The 15215-nt window shown below is 42.7% G+C and overlaps 1 protein-coding gene across 4 annotated transcripts in view; it reads right to left on the reverse strand.

The window, feature by feature from the left end:
• EXOC4 (exocyst complex component 4) overlaps nucleotides 1-15215 on the reverse strand; it is a 413600-nt gene that overhangs the window by 347862 nt on the left and 50523 nt on the right. For all 4 annotated transcript variants that reach the window (XM_040594462.1, XM_040594464.1, XM_040594463.1 and 1 more), the window contains exon 6: nucleotides 3773-4016. In XM_040594462.1, coding sequence (XP_040450396.1) covers nucleotides 3773-4016 — 244 coding nt within the window. The remainder of the gene's footprint in view (nucleotides 1-3772; nucleotides 4017-15215) is intronic.

Consider the following 15215-nt stretch of genomic DNA (forward strand, 5'->3'; position numbering starts at 1 on the left):
ACCTGGAAGCAACTCCTATTGTCCAGGCAATAACAGAGAATGAGTTGATGCAGAGTGACTGCTGACACCTGAGTGAGGTCACTAATAACAATTCATACATTTTAACAGCAATAACATCCTCTGCCTGGTCAGTGTGTTGGCGTGTATATAATTTCTGTATTTATTTTAAAGCTTTGAGATGAGGTAAAAAGCCAGAAGTGTATTACGAACATGTACGGAAAAGTACATTGAATCAAATCGATTGGGTTTAGTAGCAAAATTGTCAATACACCATCTCCTACTGGACCATATTTTCATTGTATCCCTACCAAAATCCTGTCCTATAGATCTGACCTTCAAGTAGGCATGCATCCAATTATTCTTATTCTACAGTCAACAATCTTCCATAATTTTTAACAGACCCACAGGTTCATGTAGCAGTACCCCAAGCTAATGCAACACAGCCTCTTCTATGATGCTTTGTCCTCCACAACCCAAGATAAGTATTTCTAAACATGAAGTTACAGGGCATGCTCTAATGAGCCACTAATTAAGGATAAGGCAAAGGCAATTCCTATATTTAAGCTCTTTTTCACAAACTTTTTCCAAGCACAGATATCTAAAAAACTTTAGAGAACCTACCTAGACTTCGAATCCACTTAAATTAAAGCTGAGGTCAGCTGCAACTAAGCAAGATTTAAGCACAGTTTTCAGAATTATCTTCTACCAGTGCAAGGAACCTGCTACTGCCCATTATCAGGTTTTACTACCTTCATGTCATTCACATTTCATAGTGGTAAGTGCACATTAGTAGAGAGGGTTTATATTCACAGCAAAGGATCTCAGAGCCAAAGATGCTCCATCTAGTCAGGTCTATCCTAAGTCTGTTTACCTACGTGACTGCATCCATGTTGTGTGTTTTAGGAAATCTAAAAATCAGTTGTATCACAAAGCCATGCAAGTCTTTCCTTTGTGACCCCACTGGTGAAAAATGGTGAACTGCCATTATAAGGAGGTCCTTACCAGGGCTAGTGTCAATCTACAATAAATGAGCCTTTCCAGTTTCACACCAACTCTACTCAGCTGCACTGCTGGCTGAGCTCTCAAATCAAAGGACAAGGACAATGCACCCACGACAGAAAGGGCCACACATCATCAATGCTGCGATCATTGCTCACTCTTGTGCATGTGTTTAGTAACAAGTCTGGTATACAACATCTAGTACAGCATGAACTTGCTCCTAGCAGGCTTACAGAGTCTTCAGGACTTCCATGTGAGACAACAAACTTCATGAAGCTCTGAGGAACTGACCCAAAACCCCAGTGCCTGTTGGATCTATGACGAGAGCATGCAGAGGTGCATGACAGAGGTAACTCTCTGGGAGCTAGCTGCTTTAGAGCCATAACAAAACAAACAAACAAAAACAAAAAAAACCCTTGGTTTTAAAAATTTGGGAGCAAATAATCATTTCTTTACATACTAATGAATAAGGTGGCTGCACAAATTCATGTGGAAAAGCTTGCTAGGTAAGGAAGCAGACAGCAGTCAAATTTTAAAAATAAGAAGAATGAGATCAGTGTCTCTTCAGACTCAGTGGGCTTTTACCAGATCTCTAACTTTTCTGGCCAGGTTCTAGAAATTATTTTACCCTTGCACAATGATAATAGGGCTCTACATAATTGCTGCATGAAGTCTCAAAAAGAATTACACCAGAACCTTCACAAGCAGACTATCAGCCTCATCCTCACACAGAGGAAAGCACTACCCATTTCACAGAGAAAAAGTAAGAGCCAGCCTTTGAGAGCCACCACACAGCAATGAAGAAATGCATATAACTTGTTCCATGCATACCGAAATTGCCGCAGGGACCTTGTCCAGTAGAAGACTTAATCTACGACCTCAGACCCCGCAGGCCTCTCTGTCATCCTATTGGTCATTTTATTTGCCAGAAATGAGAATTTTTATGGATATCATTTAAAGTACAGTAGCTGAATACAGGCTTTGAGCTCAGTGATAGAAACTAAGAGGCATCCAAGTGTGACTAGTTTTAAGGTGAGCTGAAAAACATTTTTTTCACTGAATCCTGAGGTCAAGCAAGTATTGCAGCTGACAGCCTAATGAATAGTTAAGCAGTTTTGGTCACTGCATCATGCTCAAATTTGGGGTCTTACAGAACTGTCTTGAAATAGTAGGACCTTGTTGTTCAGATTTATTTTTTTCTTGACAGCAGGAAAGTCACTTAGTTTTGATTTAAAACTGTAGCTAATTTAAGGGGCAGTATACCCTTCCATACTATAATTTATTCTTTTCAATATAAATGAATTCACCTAACTTGCTGTAAAATTCAGATGTGATTTCAGTTTAGAATCAGTTCTAATCATCTCCTCATTCAACAAGAATTTAAGATACTTTCCATGCTCTAGATATAAGCACCTTAAAAAGGCACACAACCTCCTATTAAACGCATGCCAAAACCCATTCAACGCTTTTGTACCTTGCTCAACCCTCTGGGCAGGTAACCTTCATTAAAATATGATCTGATCCGATTTATCAATTTCAATGGACAGCCGGTAGCCCATACCACTTCTCAAGACTGATTCACAGAACCAAGTGTCAAGCATATGCTACACTCCCTCTCGGCATCAGAAACTAAAATTCTGCCTTCTGATCCATTCCAAAAACCTTGTTGTAATTTCACCAAGTTATCAGCACCCTAAGTCTATGAATTCTTCAAAACATAACTGATTCCACAGCTATGATAATGATAAGAACTAAAAAATAAGTCTTTATCAAGCTAACGTTTTCCTTGGGAGTGATTTTCCATTACAAATATTATATGTAATGAAGATACACATTTTTATTTTCATTTTTCTTTTCCAGCACTAATTCCCTTTGGACAGTGATCATTACAATGTGTAGTGTCACAACTCATTATTTCAGCTCAAAGTGAAAGCTAGGCCTTATGGAGTCCTATTTTCCAAAGAACGGTTCTATTGAATCCTGAAGAACAGCAGAAACGTAGTTCTCGGTTGGCTTGCACACCTTGCTATTACTGTAAATGGGGCTGCAAACCAATTAGAAACTTGGCCATATACTTACTGATGTAATTAGTTCCACACATTATTTCAAAGCTTAGCCCCTGCATCACCTTAATTGGACTCTGCTACACTTGAAATAAATAACTGAGCTTAATCTTCTCTTTTCAAGTCATATTACATTGGAATTTTGGCATGAGCACCAGTGTAAAGCTATGATTCAGTGCAATACAAGGAGATAGTACTTGTTTTGGCATCAAGTGTGCTTTACACTATACATACCAGCAATCTGAGAAAGCATTACAATTCAATCTGTTGTAAAGCCACTTGAAATGAAAGATTAGGTTACAAAAAATTAAAATCAAGTACTGAACATAATGCACTCTTGCTAGTTAAATAATGCTGGCTTCTATTGTGCTTCCACCTTCAAATCTGCATTTCAAACATCTGTTTAACCAAAAGATTCTCTTTTAGGGCCAAGCACAGAAGCAAGCATCTCCCTTTCCCACATCCTTAACTGAGAAGCAACAATGCCTCCCCATTCTGAACACATTTTGTAAATTCCCAAGACTCACAGGTGCTCAAGCACATCAGCCTTTCAGTGAGACGCAGGCATTTCTGAAAATTCTACCATTTCAGCTCTCTGCTACTGCAAAAACATTATTGTCATTCCTTCAAATGGCAGTTTGGCAGATATGACACCTTTCTCCAGACCTCTTTTCACAGTAACCAAGGTTCAGTGGTTCAAATATCCTTACCTAGGCTGATTTTCCTGGGAAAGATTCTCCCCTCTCTGGTAACCATTGTCTGCCACCTGGGTTGTGGACCGCTTAACAATCTGCTTGAGTTCTTGTTCTAAGCGATCCTGAATGGCTTTCACTGTTTCAGGGATTTTTTTCAGCTTGGCCAGCCCTTTGATGAGTATGCCCATGAAGACAGTGCTGTTCTCCTCTGGATCCAGTTCCGTATCTTCTTTAATTTCCAGAAGGCTTGCTTCTCGCACTGCAATAGAGTTAAGAAGACATAATCCAAGATTTAGATTATTAAAACCAACACTTAGCACCATGCAGAAGCAGCATTATAAACTACTTTGCCTTCACAGAACTCCCACTACTTTGAGCAACCAAGGGACAAGGAAACCAGCAACACTCCGCTTTGGGGGGAGGCAATGGATAATTCCGTTTGCTTGGGGGCTTCCCTATACATAAATAAAACAGACTGCACGTTTCATTGATTTAGAAACAGAGGTCACGGTGTAAGTTACATATTAGTTAAGAAACAAAGGAAATCTGATGTAACTAAGATATTCATAAACAAGAAGGTATTACATCACTACAAATCCCTTGAATCTGTTTCGAGCAGGTAAGAGCCCTAAATTTCTAACCCAGGTGTTTTTCTTCCCTATATTCTTCACAAGAGCAGAATTTTCATTATAAACAGTATCAAGCATCAAGACTTCTGACAAATTTGGCAAAGTTTACACTGCCAAAGTGAATGATTGTTTGATAGTATCCTATTCTGCTTTATTACATCCATCAAGGGGTTGATGAAGTTACTCAAATCTTTTAGCAAGGCTTCCAGAAAAGAAAAATGAGAAGAATTAGAGAGAATATTGTGGATACAGTCCTCCTGAAGTAACAGAGATTGCACAGGGAGAAATTCTGTTGCTAAGCGACAAGAAAGAGAAAAGCAAGAGGTACTATGTTTTTTTAAAGTATGTTCATTAAGCAACATTTCTTAATTTACAGATAGCACCCAGCAACAACAAAACATGTCTCTGTTAAAGACTAGGTGAAACGTTTCATAAATATATTCAAACACTTATGTGAATTAAGTGTCTTCAAGGAAAGCTCAAAGCAACTTGGAAGATCTACAGCCGCATGGCTTGTTAACAGCTGGAGTGGTAGGTACTACATGGAAAAACAGCACTCAAGTACACAGCTGAAGCTATGCCATCCACCATACCATTTCCTTGCATAGAAACTAAAATCTAACAGCTGTTTCACCTTACCAGTACAGAACTCTGCTAAGGGCTGCTGGATGATAGATGAGTCCCATGCTTTCAACTGCTCAACAGATTTATTTTTTTTTACTTAAATCAAAATTTGCCCAAGAACATGAACAAATGTCAAAAGATCCACCAAAAGGATTTAAATGACATGGCAAAAACGAAAAATGGCATATCACAAGCAGAATGCAGCCCTGCAGCTGTCTAAAGGCATGACACTGAACAGACCATCAGCACTGCTAAAATAACACAAGTTCAAGAAAACAATGTCCCAAAGAGCCCATATGGTGCCACTTTATAAACAGCAACATGATAAACAGATAATGCTTATTTCAGTGTCAGCTTACACCAACTTCCACAGCAGAGAATGTTTCTTTCCATCAGTGTAATCCCTAACATGGCACCTCTAGTTCAAACCAAACTCACTGTGCACATGCCCTTACAATTCAACCTAGAGCACCAGCAGCGCTGTCAGGTAAAAGCAAGATGAGAATGGATCCTTGTGAGACTCACGGAGAATGGAGAATGGTATTAGGTCTTAGATAATGAGCACCAGGGAGATCAAATAGTGCTTTTTTCCTTTCTCACACATGCTTTTTTTTTCAATTAAATTTGGGCAAGTTATGGACCAAGTACTAGAAATGCCCAGAACATGTTAATTTTTTTCAAAAAGAAGCAAAAAGACCAAGGATAGTACAGGTGATACTTCAAACACGCAAAAGCAATAATACCAATTAGAAGTTAACAGCTGGAAGCCCACTATTTCTGCTCAACACTCTCATCCATCACACACCTTTCAATCCGCAAGACTGCAAAGCACTTTTGTATACTGTGTACATCATCTACCCACTTTGTTAATGCTACTTGTTATTCTCAAAAAAAACCACAGCGTGCCGGGCACAAACACAGAAAATGAGCTCTTTTGGAACAAGAGCTGTGGAAAAGACAGCGCTGGAAATGCTAGAGGAAGAAAGGTTTTAAATTACTGGTTTTTTTAAAAAAAACAAATATCTTGTTCCTCTGAGTTCAATGCAAAGATTTCACAGCCTAAGCAACCTTTTAGAGGACAGGTCCCGATGATTGTGCTGCCGCCGCTTTGTAAGCAGACTGTAAATTATTCTTAATATCACACAATGAAAACCCAAGAGGGAGGAAATACTCCTGTAGCCAAATGTGAGGACAGCATTTAAGAGGACTAAAGGCAGCAATCTTGCTGAGAACTCTGCCAGCACACTAAGACGAACACTCTTCCATTTTCAAAAGAGCAAACCAATTTTGAATACCCTCAAATAGTTGAGACATTGATTTACATCTCTTACAAACAACAGTAAAGTGAATAGTTCAATATCTAGTAGGAACACACTGGTATATAACTACTGTTAGATCTGGTCTTTTGATAAAACAGTAGGGACAACGTTTCCTGCACACTGTGCCTATTAAACAGGTATCCTGGGAAGCTTTGGGGGCCCATTTAACTGTAAGATCTGAAAAGATCCCAACCCCAGGTAATTGAAGATGTTCTTCTTTTCCTCTGTCTTCCCAACTTCAAACATCCTCTTCTGCCATTTAATGTCATCAAGAGGTTATTTGACCACAAAGCCTTGCCCCAGGAATAAGCCCCTCCTGTCCTCTACTACTTCAAAAAAGGCATCAAAGTAGACAAGTGTTTATAAAGAGGTACACCTTTAAAATTGCAACCCCACATGCTATTCTCTCCGGGCAAAGAAGCTCCACAGGTAAAGGAAGATGTCCCTACAGATCAGCGCCAGTATATACTCAAACCGACAATATGTATAACTTTGTTATTCATTCGTATCAAGACAAAAGCACACCACTGCCAGAACTTAATCCTAGTATCAATTCTGGGAGAAGTAAAGGGCAGGGGGCAGAAGAACTGCCCCCTTGGATTTCCAGAAAGCTAACCTCAGCCTGTTAAGGAGCCTGGCTGGCAGAGTCCCTTGGGAGGCAGCCCTGAAGGGCCAAGGGGACCAGGAAGGCTGGACGTTCTTCAAGAAGGCAATCTTAAAGGCACAGAGCAGGCTGTCCCCATGTGCTGGAATACAAGCTGGCAGGGAAAAAGACCGGCCTGGCTGAAGAGAGTCCAGTTCCTTTGGCTGGAACTCAGGGAAAAAAGAGAGTTTATGACCTCTGGGAGAAGGGGCAGGCTGCTCAGGAGGACTACTAAGGCTGGTGTGAGGTTATGCAGTGAGAAAATTAGAAGGGCCAAACCCCAACTGGAACTTAATCTGGCTACTGCCATAGAAGACAATAAAAAAATATTTTATAAATACATTGGCAACAAAAGGAAGGCCAAGGAGAATCTCCATCCTTTATTGGATGCGGGGGCAAAACATAGTGACAAAGGATGAGGAAAAGGCTGAAGCGCGTACTGCCTTCTTTCCTTCAGTCTTTTAACAGTAAGACCAGTTCTTCTCCCAGTATCCAGCCCCCTGAGTTTGGAGGGAAAGGCTGTGGGTGCTGCTCCCTAGACCTTAGCGAAGCCCGTGAGACCGTTTCCCCCCGCGCTCTCCTGGAGCAGCCGGCTGCTCCTGGCTGGCGTGGGGACCGGAGTGACATCCCGCTGGCGGCCGGGCACAGGGGCTGTTTCCCAGGGACCAGGGCTGGGGCCAGCCCTGCCGGGTACCTGCACGGCGCTCGGGGCGAGGGGACGGAGCGCGCCCTCAGCCCGCCTGCGGGTGACACCCGGCCGGGGGGCGCCGATGTGCCGGGGGCAGGGGGCTCTGAGGGGGCTGGGCAGGCCGGGCCGAGGGGCCGAGGCCGAGTGTGTGAGGGGCAGCGGGGCTGGGGGCAGGGGGCTGGGAACTGCCCGGGGGAAAGGGCCGGGGGGGCTGGGCACAGCCGCTGGGCAGGAGCCCCCAGCGTGCCCAGGTGGCCAAGGGGGCCAGCAGCGCCCTGGCCGCTGTCAGAAGCGCTGTGGCCGGCAGGGCCGGGGCAGTGCCCGTCCCCCTGTGCTGGGCACCGGGGCGGCCGCCCCTCGGGGCCTGGGCTCAGGGTCGGGCCCCTCAGGGCAGGGGGGACGCAGAGGGGCTGGAGCGTGTCCAGAGCCGGGCAGGGGCTGGGGGGGGCGGCGGGGGGAGCTGGGGGGGTCAGCCTGCAGAGGGGGGGCTCAGGGGCACCTGGTGGCTCCCTACAGCTGCCTGAGAGGAGGCTGCAGCAGGGGGGGTCGGTCTCTGCTCCCAGGGAACAAGTGACAGGGCGAGAGGAATCGGCCTCAGGTGGCGCCAGGCAGGGTCAGATGGGCTGTGAGGAAAAATGTCTTCAGGGAAAGGGTGGTCGAGCCTCGGAACAGGCTGCCCGGGGAGGCGGTAGAATCAACTGTCCTTGATAGCATTTAGAAAAAATGTACATTATGTACATGAACATGGTGGCTGTGGCAGTACTGGGTTAACAGCTAGACTTTATGATCTTAAAGAGTATTTCCAACCTAAACTATTCTATGATTCTACATTCACCAGTTTCTACCTGAAATGCACCTGTAAAACACACGTCCCTTCAAAGAAGATCATTGTTCACAGCATAAGCACTTGCTTTATGTAGAAAAGTAATGAAAAACTAATTTATTCTATGGATGTTCACACTGATTATTTTTATTATTCTTTTATTATTATTTTTTATATGATAGGGGGCTAGGGAGAAACGGGAGAGAATAAAAAAAGTCCTATTTCAATTAACAGCTTCACTATATTAAAAATAATACAGGTAGAAAACACCAAAGAATTACACAGGATTTCTTCAGGAAAACAAAGTAGTAAATTTCCTCACCCTGAGTATAACAAGTGAAATACGTCACCAAGTAAGTATTTTAACACTTAAATTATTGCAGTTGCCCTTCTCCAATATAATGAAGACTTAAAACTTCAATTTGCAGCTTTATACTAAAAGAAACAGCTTCAACATACTGCTTTGTTGTACAATAGCTGATGGCTGTGGTGGGACATGGTGCCACGCAAGCCAACAGAAATACTAGATTGTATAAAGCCTTGTCAAGGCTCTTCCACATCAGTTTGACACATAACCTGAAATGTTTTTAACTAAACTGACCTCTCTGGAATATCACTTATTTCCAGTGGTTTGCATTATTTAATTCCACCCAAAGATGACAGTAAATCATAGAAAACAGTTGATGTCGGAAGGGAGCTCTGGAGATCATCAGGTCCAACCTCCCTTCTCAAGCAGGACACCCACAGCCAATCACCCAGGACCATGTCGAAGCCAGACGGCTTCTGAGTATCTCCAAGGATGGAGATGCCACAGCCTCCCTAGGCAACCTGTGCCAGCACTCGGTCACCCTCATAGTCAAAAAAAAACCAAAAAAAAAACCACAAATGTTTCCTGATGTTCAGAGGGAACCTCTGTTTCCCTTTCTCTCATTGCTTTTGGCCCCAGCACTGGGCACCACTGAACAGAGCCTGGCTCAGTCCTCTGCACCCTCCCTTCAGGTATTTATACACTGTTATGATCCACCTTGAACCTTCTCTTCCCTAGACCGAGCAGTCCCAGCTCTCAGCATTTCCTCCTAGGACAGATGCTCCACACCCTTAATCATTTTCATGACCCTTTGCTAGACTCTCTCCAGTATGTCTGTATCTGTCCTGTACTAGTGAGCCTGGCACTACAGCCAGCACTCCAGATGTGGCCTCACCAGTGCCGAGTAGAAGGGAAGGACCACCCCTACCTGTTGGCAATACTTTAATGCAGCCCAAGATACCTTCAGACTTCTTTACAGCAAGGGCACTGTACTGGCTGCTTACATTCAACTTGCTGTCCACCAGGATCCCCAGGTCCTTTTGTGCCAAGCTGCTTTCCAGCTCAGTGATTCCCCACATTCCCTAGTGCCTGGGGTTCTTCCTCTCCAGAGCCAGAAATCTGCAATTTCTCTGGCTGAACTTCAGGAGGTTCCTGTCAGTCTATTTCTCCAGCCTATCCAAGTCCCTCTGGATGATAGCATGATCCTCTAGCATATCAGCCACTCCTCCCAGTTCCGTGTCATCTGCAAACGTGCTGAGGGTAAATTCTGCCCCATCATCCAGATCAGTAATTTAGATATTGAACAGAACTGAACCCAGTAGAAACACCACGTGTACCCTAGGGTACACCACTAGTTAGCGTCCCCCAACCAGACCATGCTGCTAACCACAAACCTCTGTGCCCAGCCATTCAGTCAGCTTTCGATCCATCCCACTGTCTGCTCACCTCGCCTGTATAACAACCATTTCTCTATCGGGATCTTACGAAAGACAGTGTCAAAAACATTACTGAAAGAGCAAGTAGACAATATTCACTGCTCTCCTCTTGTCTACCAGGCCAGTAATTTCCTTGCAGCAGTTTATCGAGTTGGTCAAGCATAATACCCCTGGGTGAAGCTATGCTGACTACTCCTGATTATTTTTTTGTTCTAATGATCTTTGAAAATCGATTATGAAGCGGAATATTTAAATATGGTTTCTCAAAAGCCTACCAAGATAACCACCTAAAGGACTGATGATTTTGCTACATTATCTAATGATATATCCAGTCATTTTCAGAAATTTTTCATCACTGAAGCAGCGCATCTGAAAACACACTTTTTTTTAAGCAGTAAAAAAACCTACCCTCAGTGTAAATCACTAGAAAGTTGAATCCGGTGTATCGTTGATGCATCACCGCCGTAGTTACAAAGGCAGAAACTTCCCTGACAGCTCTCTGGTTTGACGATGCCCTATAAAAATGTCTGTTTCAATTTGTGATACCCTCGTTTGTACAGTTCTGCCATTTCACAAGAAACAAACCTGCTGCAAGAAGCACTTTAATAGCACCAGTCTGATCCCCAGAAAAGTCAATGTTGATAACTCATTTAAACAAAGCAGCTAAGGAAAAGACTCTTGGGTCTTGTTTTTCATTCCAATGAACGGTCAAAATTTGCTGCTACTCATTACAGAAGATTTCATTAGCTGTGTGCTTTTATGGGCAACTAGTAAAATTTAATGTACTATTTTCTGTGATTTACATGCTTTCTGATTATATCCTTTTTGCCTTTAATCCTTCTAGAGAGAAGAATGGAAGTTCACAGTGCCTAAAGGCATAATTTAAGATTTGAGGAAAAGTCACATGCTAATTTCTGGTGCTGAATCCTCATTCTGACCCATGCATGGAGACACTGAGAAACAAATGTACAGTTAATTTAGAAATGGGTAAATGGGTCCTTTAAAGATTTTGGTCATTTTCTGTTCTTCGTTACTACCAGGCCCAAAAGAAAATGGGTCTCAGAGATCAATAACCTCAAAGCCTCAAGGCAAATCTTCTCTTTCTAAAACTGTTGTTCACACAGTTCCATCTATGGTTTTAAGAATGTTAGTCTTTCAAAAAGAGGCATTTTAATTTGACAAGGCCACTCTTCCAAATAATTTTAAGAACATTTCATTCTGAAAAAAACTGTACAAAGCAACTCTAAGTCCCATTCAAAATCCTCCTAATATAAACAAGCATGAAAAACAAGTCTCCAAACTAAAAAAAAAAAATAGTAAGTGCACAGTAATCAAGTATATTAGGACCACATACGGGAACAACTAATGAAATCATACAGGAAGAGAGATAGGCATTACTCTTCTGGCTTTCATCACACAGATCTAAAATCACCGTTTTCCCCTTCCTTCCCCAAACACACACAAAGATTACACTTATCACTGCTCAGCACTGAGTCAGAACATGAACTATTAATAAGAAATGAGAGAAATCACGGTCCTAAAAAACCAGAAACACAGAAAGCTACTTCATAGGCTTTCATGTTTATTGTGTAGTTACAAATCCTTCTTAAACTGCAGGAGTAGACTCTCTAACACAAGAAGCTCAGCGTGGCCCGGCAACATGTCCTTGCAGCCCAGCAAGCCAACCGAGCCCCGGGCTGCACCAAGAGCAGCGTGGCCAGCAGGGCCAGGGAGGGGATTCTGCCCCTCTGCTCCGCTCTGCTGAGACCCCCCTGCAGCGCTGCCTCTGCTCTGGGGTCCTCAGCACAAGGAGGGCACGGGCCTGTTGGAGCGAGTCCAGAGGAGCCCACGGAGATGATCGGGGGCTGGAGCACCTCTGCTGGGAAGCCGGGCTGAGGGAGTTGGGGCTGTTCAGCCTGGAGAAGAGAAGGCTCCGGGGAGACCTTAGAGCACCTGCCAGTACCTAAAGGGACCTACAAGAAACCTGGAAAGGGACTTTTTGCAAGGGCCTGTAGTAATAGGACAAGGAGGAATGCTTTTAGCTGGAAGAGGGCAGAATTAGAGTATATAATAGAAAGAAATTCTTTACCATGAGGTGGTGAGTCACTGGCACAGGCTGCCCAGAGCAGCTGTGGCTGCCCCATCCCTGGCAGTGCTCAAGGCAGGTTGGACAGGGCTTGGTGTAACCTGATGAAGTGGAAGGTGTCCCTGGTGGTCATTAAAGTTCTTTCCGACCCAAACCATTCCATGATTCTGGCCCCAAAAGTTTACCCTGCCATAAGAATAAATTCTGCTTTTTGTGCAGCACTGCAGTGATAGCAGGAGAGAATCAAGACTCACCACAGGATTCCCACACCTTCCAATCAAGTCCTTAGCTGGATCTGTGCAAATGCAAAACAGCTAAAACAGGAAAACTCTGGTTCAGTAAGGGAATCATTTAATTTTAGTATGAATGATAGAGAAATATCACCTAGCTGGTGTCAGATCCTCAGGTGACGTTAACAGAAAAAAAATACCTTCTGCATATTTGTTGAGCACATTTGAAGTAGAAGCAACTGCGACAACAAACAAAATGCCACAATGGCATTTTTAGAGCCACCTTTATCATTGGACCTTAAAGCTCAAGCTCCTGCAGACACTTTGCCGGGCCAAGTTCACAGATCTCTGTATGTTCTCACCCACACAGAAGTACTTGCATTCTTCAAGAAACAGAGCCAGGAGCAGTAACTAGTCTTGACCTCTAGAAGCCACCATACAGTTTGGATCTAGAAGCTATATTTTTTCCCCTTAGAGCTGAGAAGTATGGGTCACTGAAATATATTATCCATGCAGAATAAAATTTATATATACCATCAATAACAACATTAACTGTCACCACCTCAGCTCATCTTCTGCCTGATTTCTAAGAAGCATTCTCTGAAATTTTTCAGGAAAGGGCACTCTCTTGGGTTTGCTGTGTACTGGGTGAGCATATGTTTTATAGTCTGAGAAAGAACCTGGCAATGCAGGAACCTTCATAAATACTCTTCAGAGTACAGAAGGTTCAAGCAGAGAAATATAATTTACAAGTGAGTTTATTTCTCTGAACTGGCGTGAAAGGAAAATGTTACTGGTGAACTGCCATATCTACAATCCTCAGGTGAACATTACTGAAGGTTTTGTTTATTTTAAGTGCAGCAGGAACAGCTTTAATTTCCTTATAAAGATTCTACAACACAAGCTAACATCTCCTTTGGGAAGTGAATACAGAAAGGACTCAAAATTTTGGCATCTTTGCTGAGATGGGTTGAATGAGTCAGTACTTTATAATGACATGCATTAATATGCACAGTCAATTTGTTACATCAATAAAAAGCCAAAAAACGTAATGACTAAAGACAGAAACAGCTTTTGCTATGCATACACATAAGTTTTAAATTCTCTGGTAGTTCCACAGTCCTGGAAAAGGCTACTTTTAAATAAAATTATGAGGAAAAAATATACATAAGTACATTGTGCACTTGTAACAAAACCATATGCCTACTTTATGCTGATCAAATATTTTCTATTATCATCTACAAGTTCCCCAGTCTGAGGGACACTTGCCCAGCATGTCACTGAGTGATACAGAATGTAACAAGGAGCCAGGGAAGGTATTTTTCTGGTGCACTGGGCACAAAAAGCAAGAACAGATGTGCAGAAATAAGAATTTTTAAAGCAGATTCTCAACTGTCCTATACCGATTTACGAGCTGAGGATGAAGCCATCAGAGCCTTTCTTTTTAGGCATTTGGAGTGAAAACAGTGACACCGGTTTATGTTCACAAATAGCCTAGTTCTTAGAAACCACTGCTGTGGTTCTTACCTGTTGCTTGTACCCTAAAACCTTCATTTAAATACATCCTGAAATAACTTCTTATTGAGGGCATGTTAGGACAAGTAATTTTAAACACCATCTTAGAAGATTTTCTGAATGAGCTCAGAAAACACTTATTTCTCAACGCTTTAGGAATGTTAGTACCCCAACTTGTTCTGCTATCACAAGTGATTAATAACACACCTTTTTCCTATTCTTACACACGTAAAGATTGCCTGGTATACTGTGGGGGGAATCACTATAAAGAAATAAAGGAATAACCTAATAACCTTCCTTATTTGAAAGCACAGTCTCACTACTTCTATAAAAAAATGTCTAAATGGCTCAGGTAAACAAATCCCAAGCCTGCTATTCTAACTGAAGCTAATAACAAACCAGAGGTCCCATGTCCTATTCCAAGTAAAAGATGGTGGCAAAGAGTCTTGGCCTAATCTCTGCCAAAAAATGGCATGAGATTAAGTATGATACACTTCACTCCTTCCTTACAGAAGGAACATCCCTCACATATTGGTTTAACTTTCTATATTAACGCACATCTGTCATGGTTCAACCCCAGCCACCAATTAAGTATCACACAGCCACTCCCTCTCTCCCCAACCCCCTGTGGGATGGGAAGGAGAGTCAGAAAAAGGTAAAACCTGTGGGTTGAGATTGGAACAGTTTAATAATTGAAATAAAATATAATACTAACAATAATACTAGTAACAAAAAGGGAGATAAAAAGAGAATGGCAAATCAATCAAGAAAAAAAACCGAAAACCAAGTGATGCACAATACAATTGCTCACCACCCACTGCCTGATGCCCAGCATCTGCACCCCGAGCAATAATTAGCCCCCACTGACCAACTGTCCACCAGTTTATATACTGAGCATGACACCCCAACGGTACGGGATATCCCTTTGGTTAGTTTGGGTCAGCTGTCCCGGCTGTGTCCCCTCCCAGTTTCTTGTGCCCCTCCAGCCTTCTCATTGGCAGGGCCTGAGAAGCTGAAAAGCCCTTGACTTAGTGTAAGCACTACTTTGTAATATCTAAGAACATGAGTGTATTATTGGCATTATTCTCACACTGAATCCAGAATGCAACACTGCACCAGCTACTAGGAGGAAAATTAATTCTATCCCAGCTGAAACCA

Source organism: Falco naumanni, chromosome 5 (genome assembly GCF_017639655.2).
Source record: "Falco naumanni isolate bFalNau1 chromosome 5, bFalNau1.pat, whole genome shotgun sequence".
Classification (NCBI taxonomy): Eukaryota; Metazoa; Chordata; class Aves; order Falconiformes; family Falconidae; genus Falco; species Falco naumanni.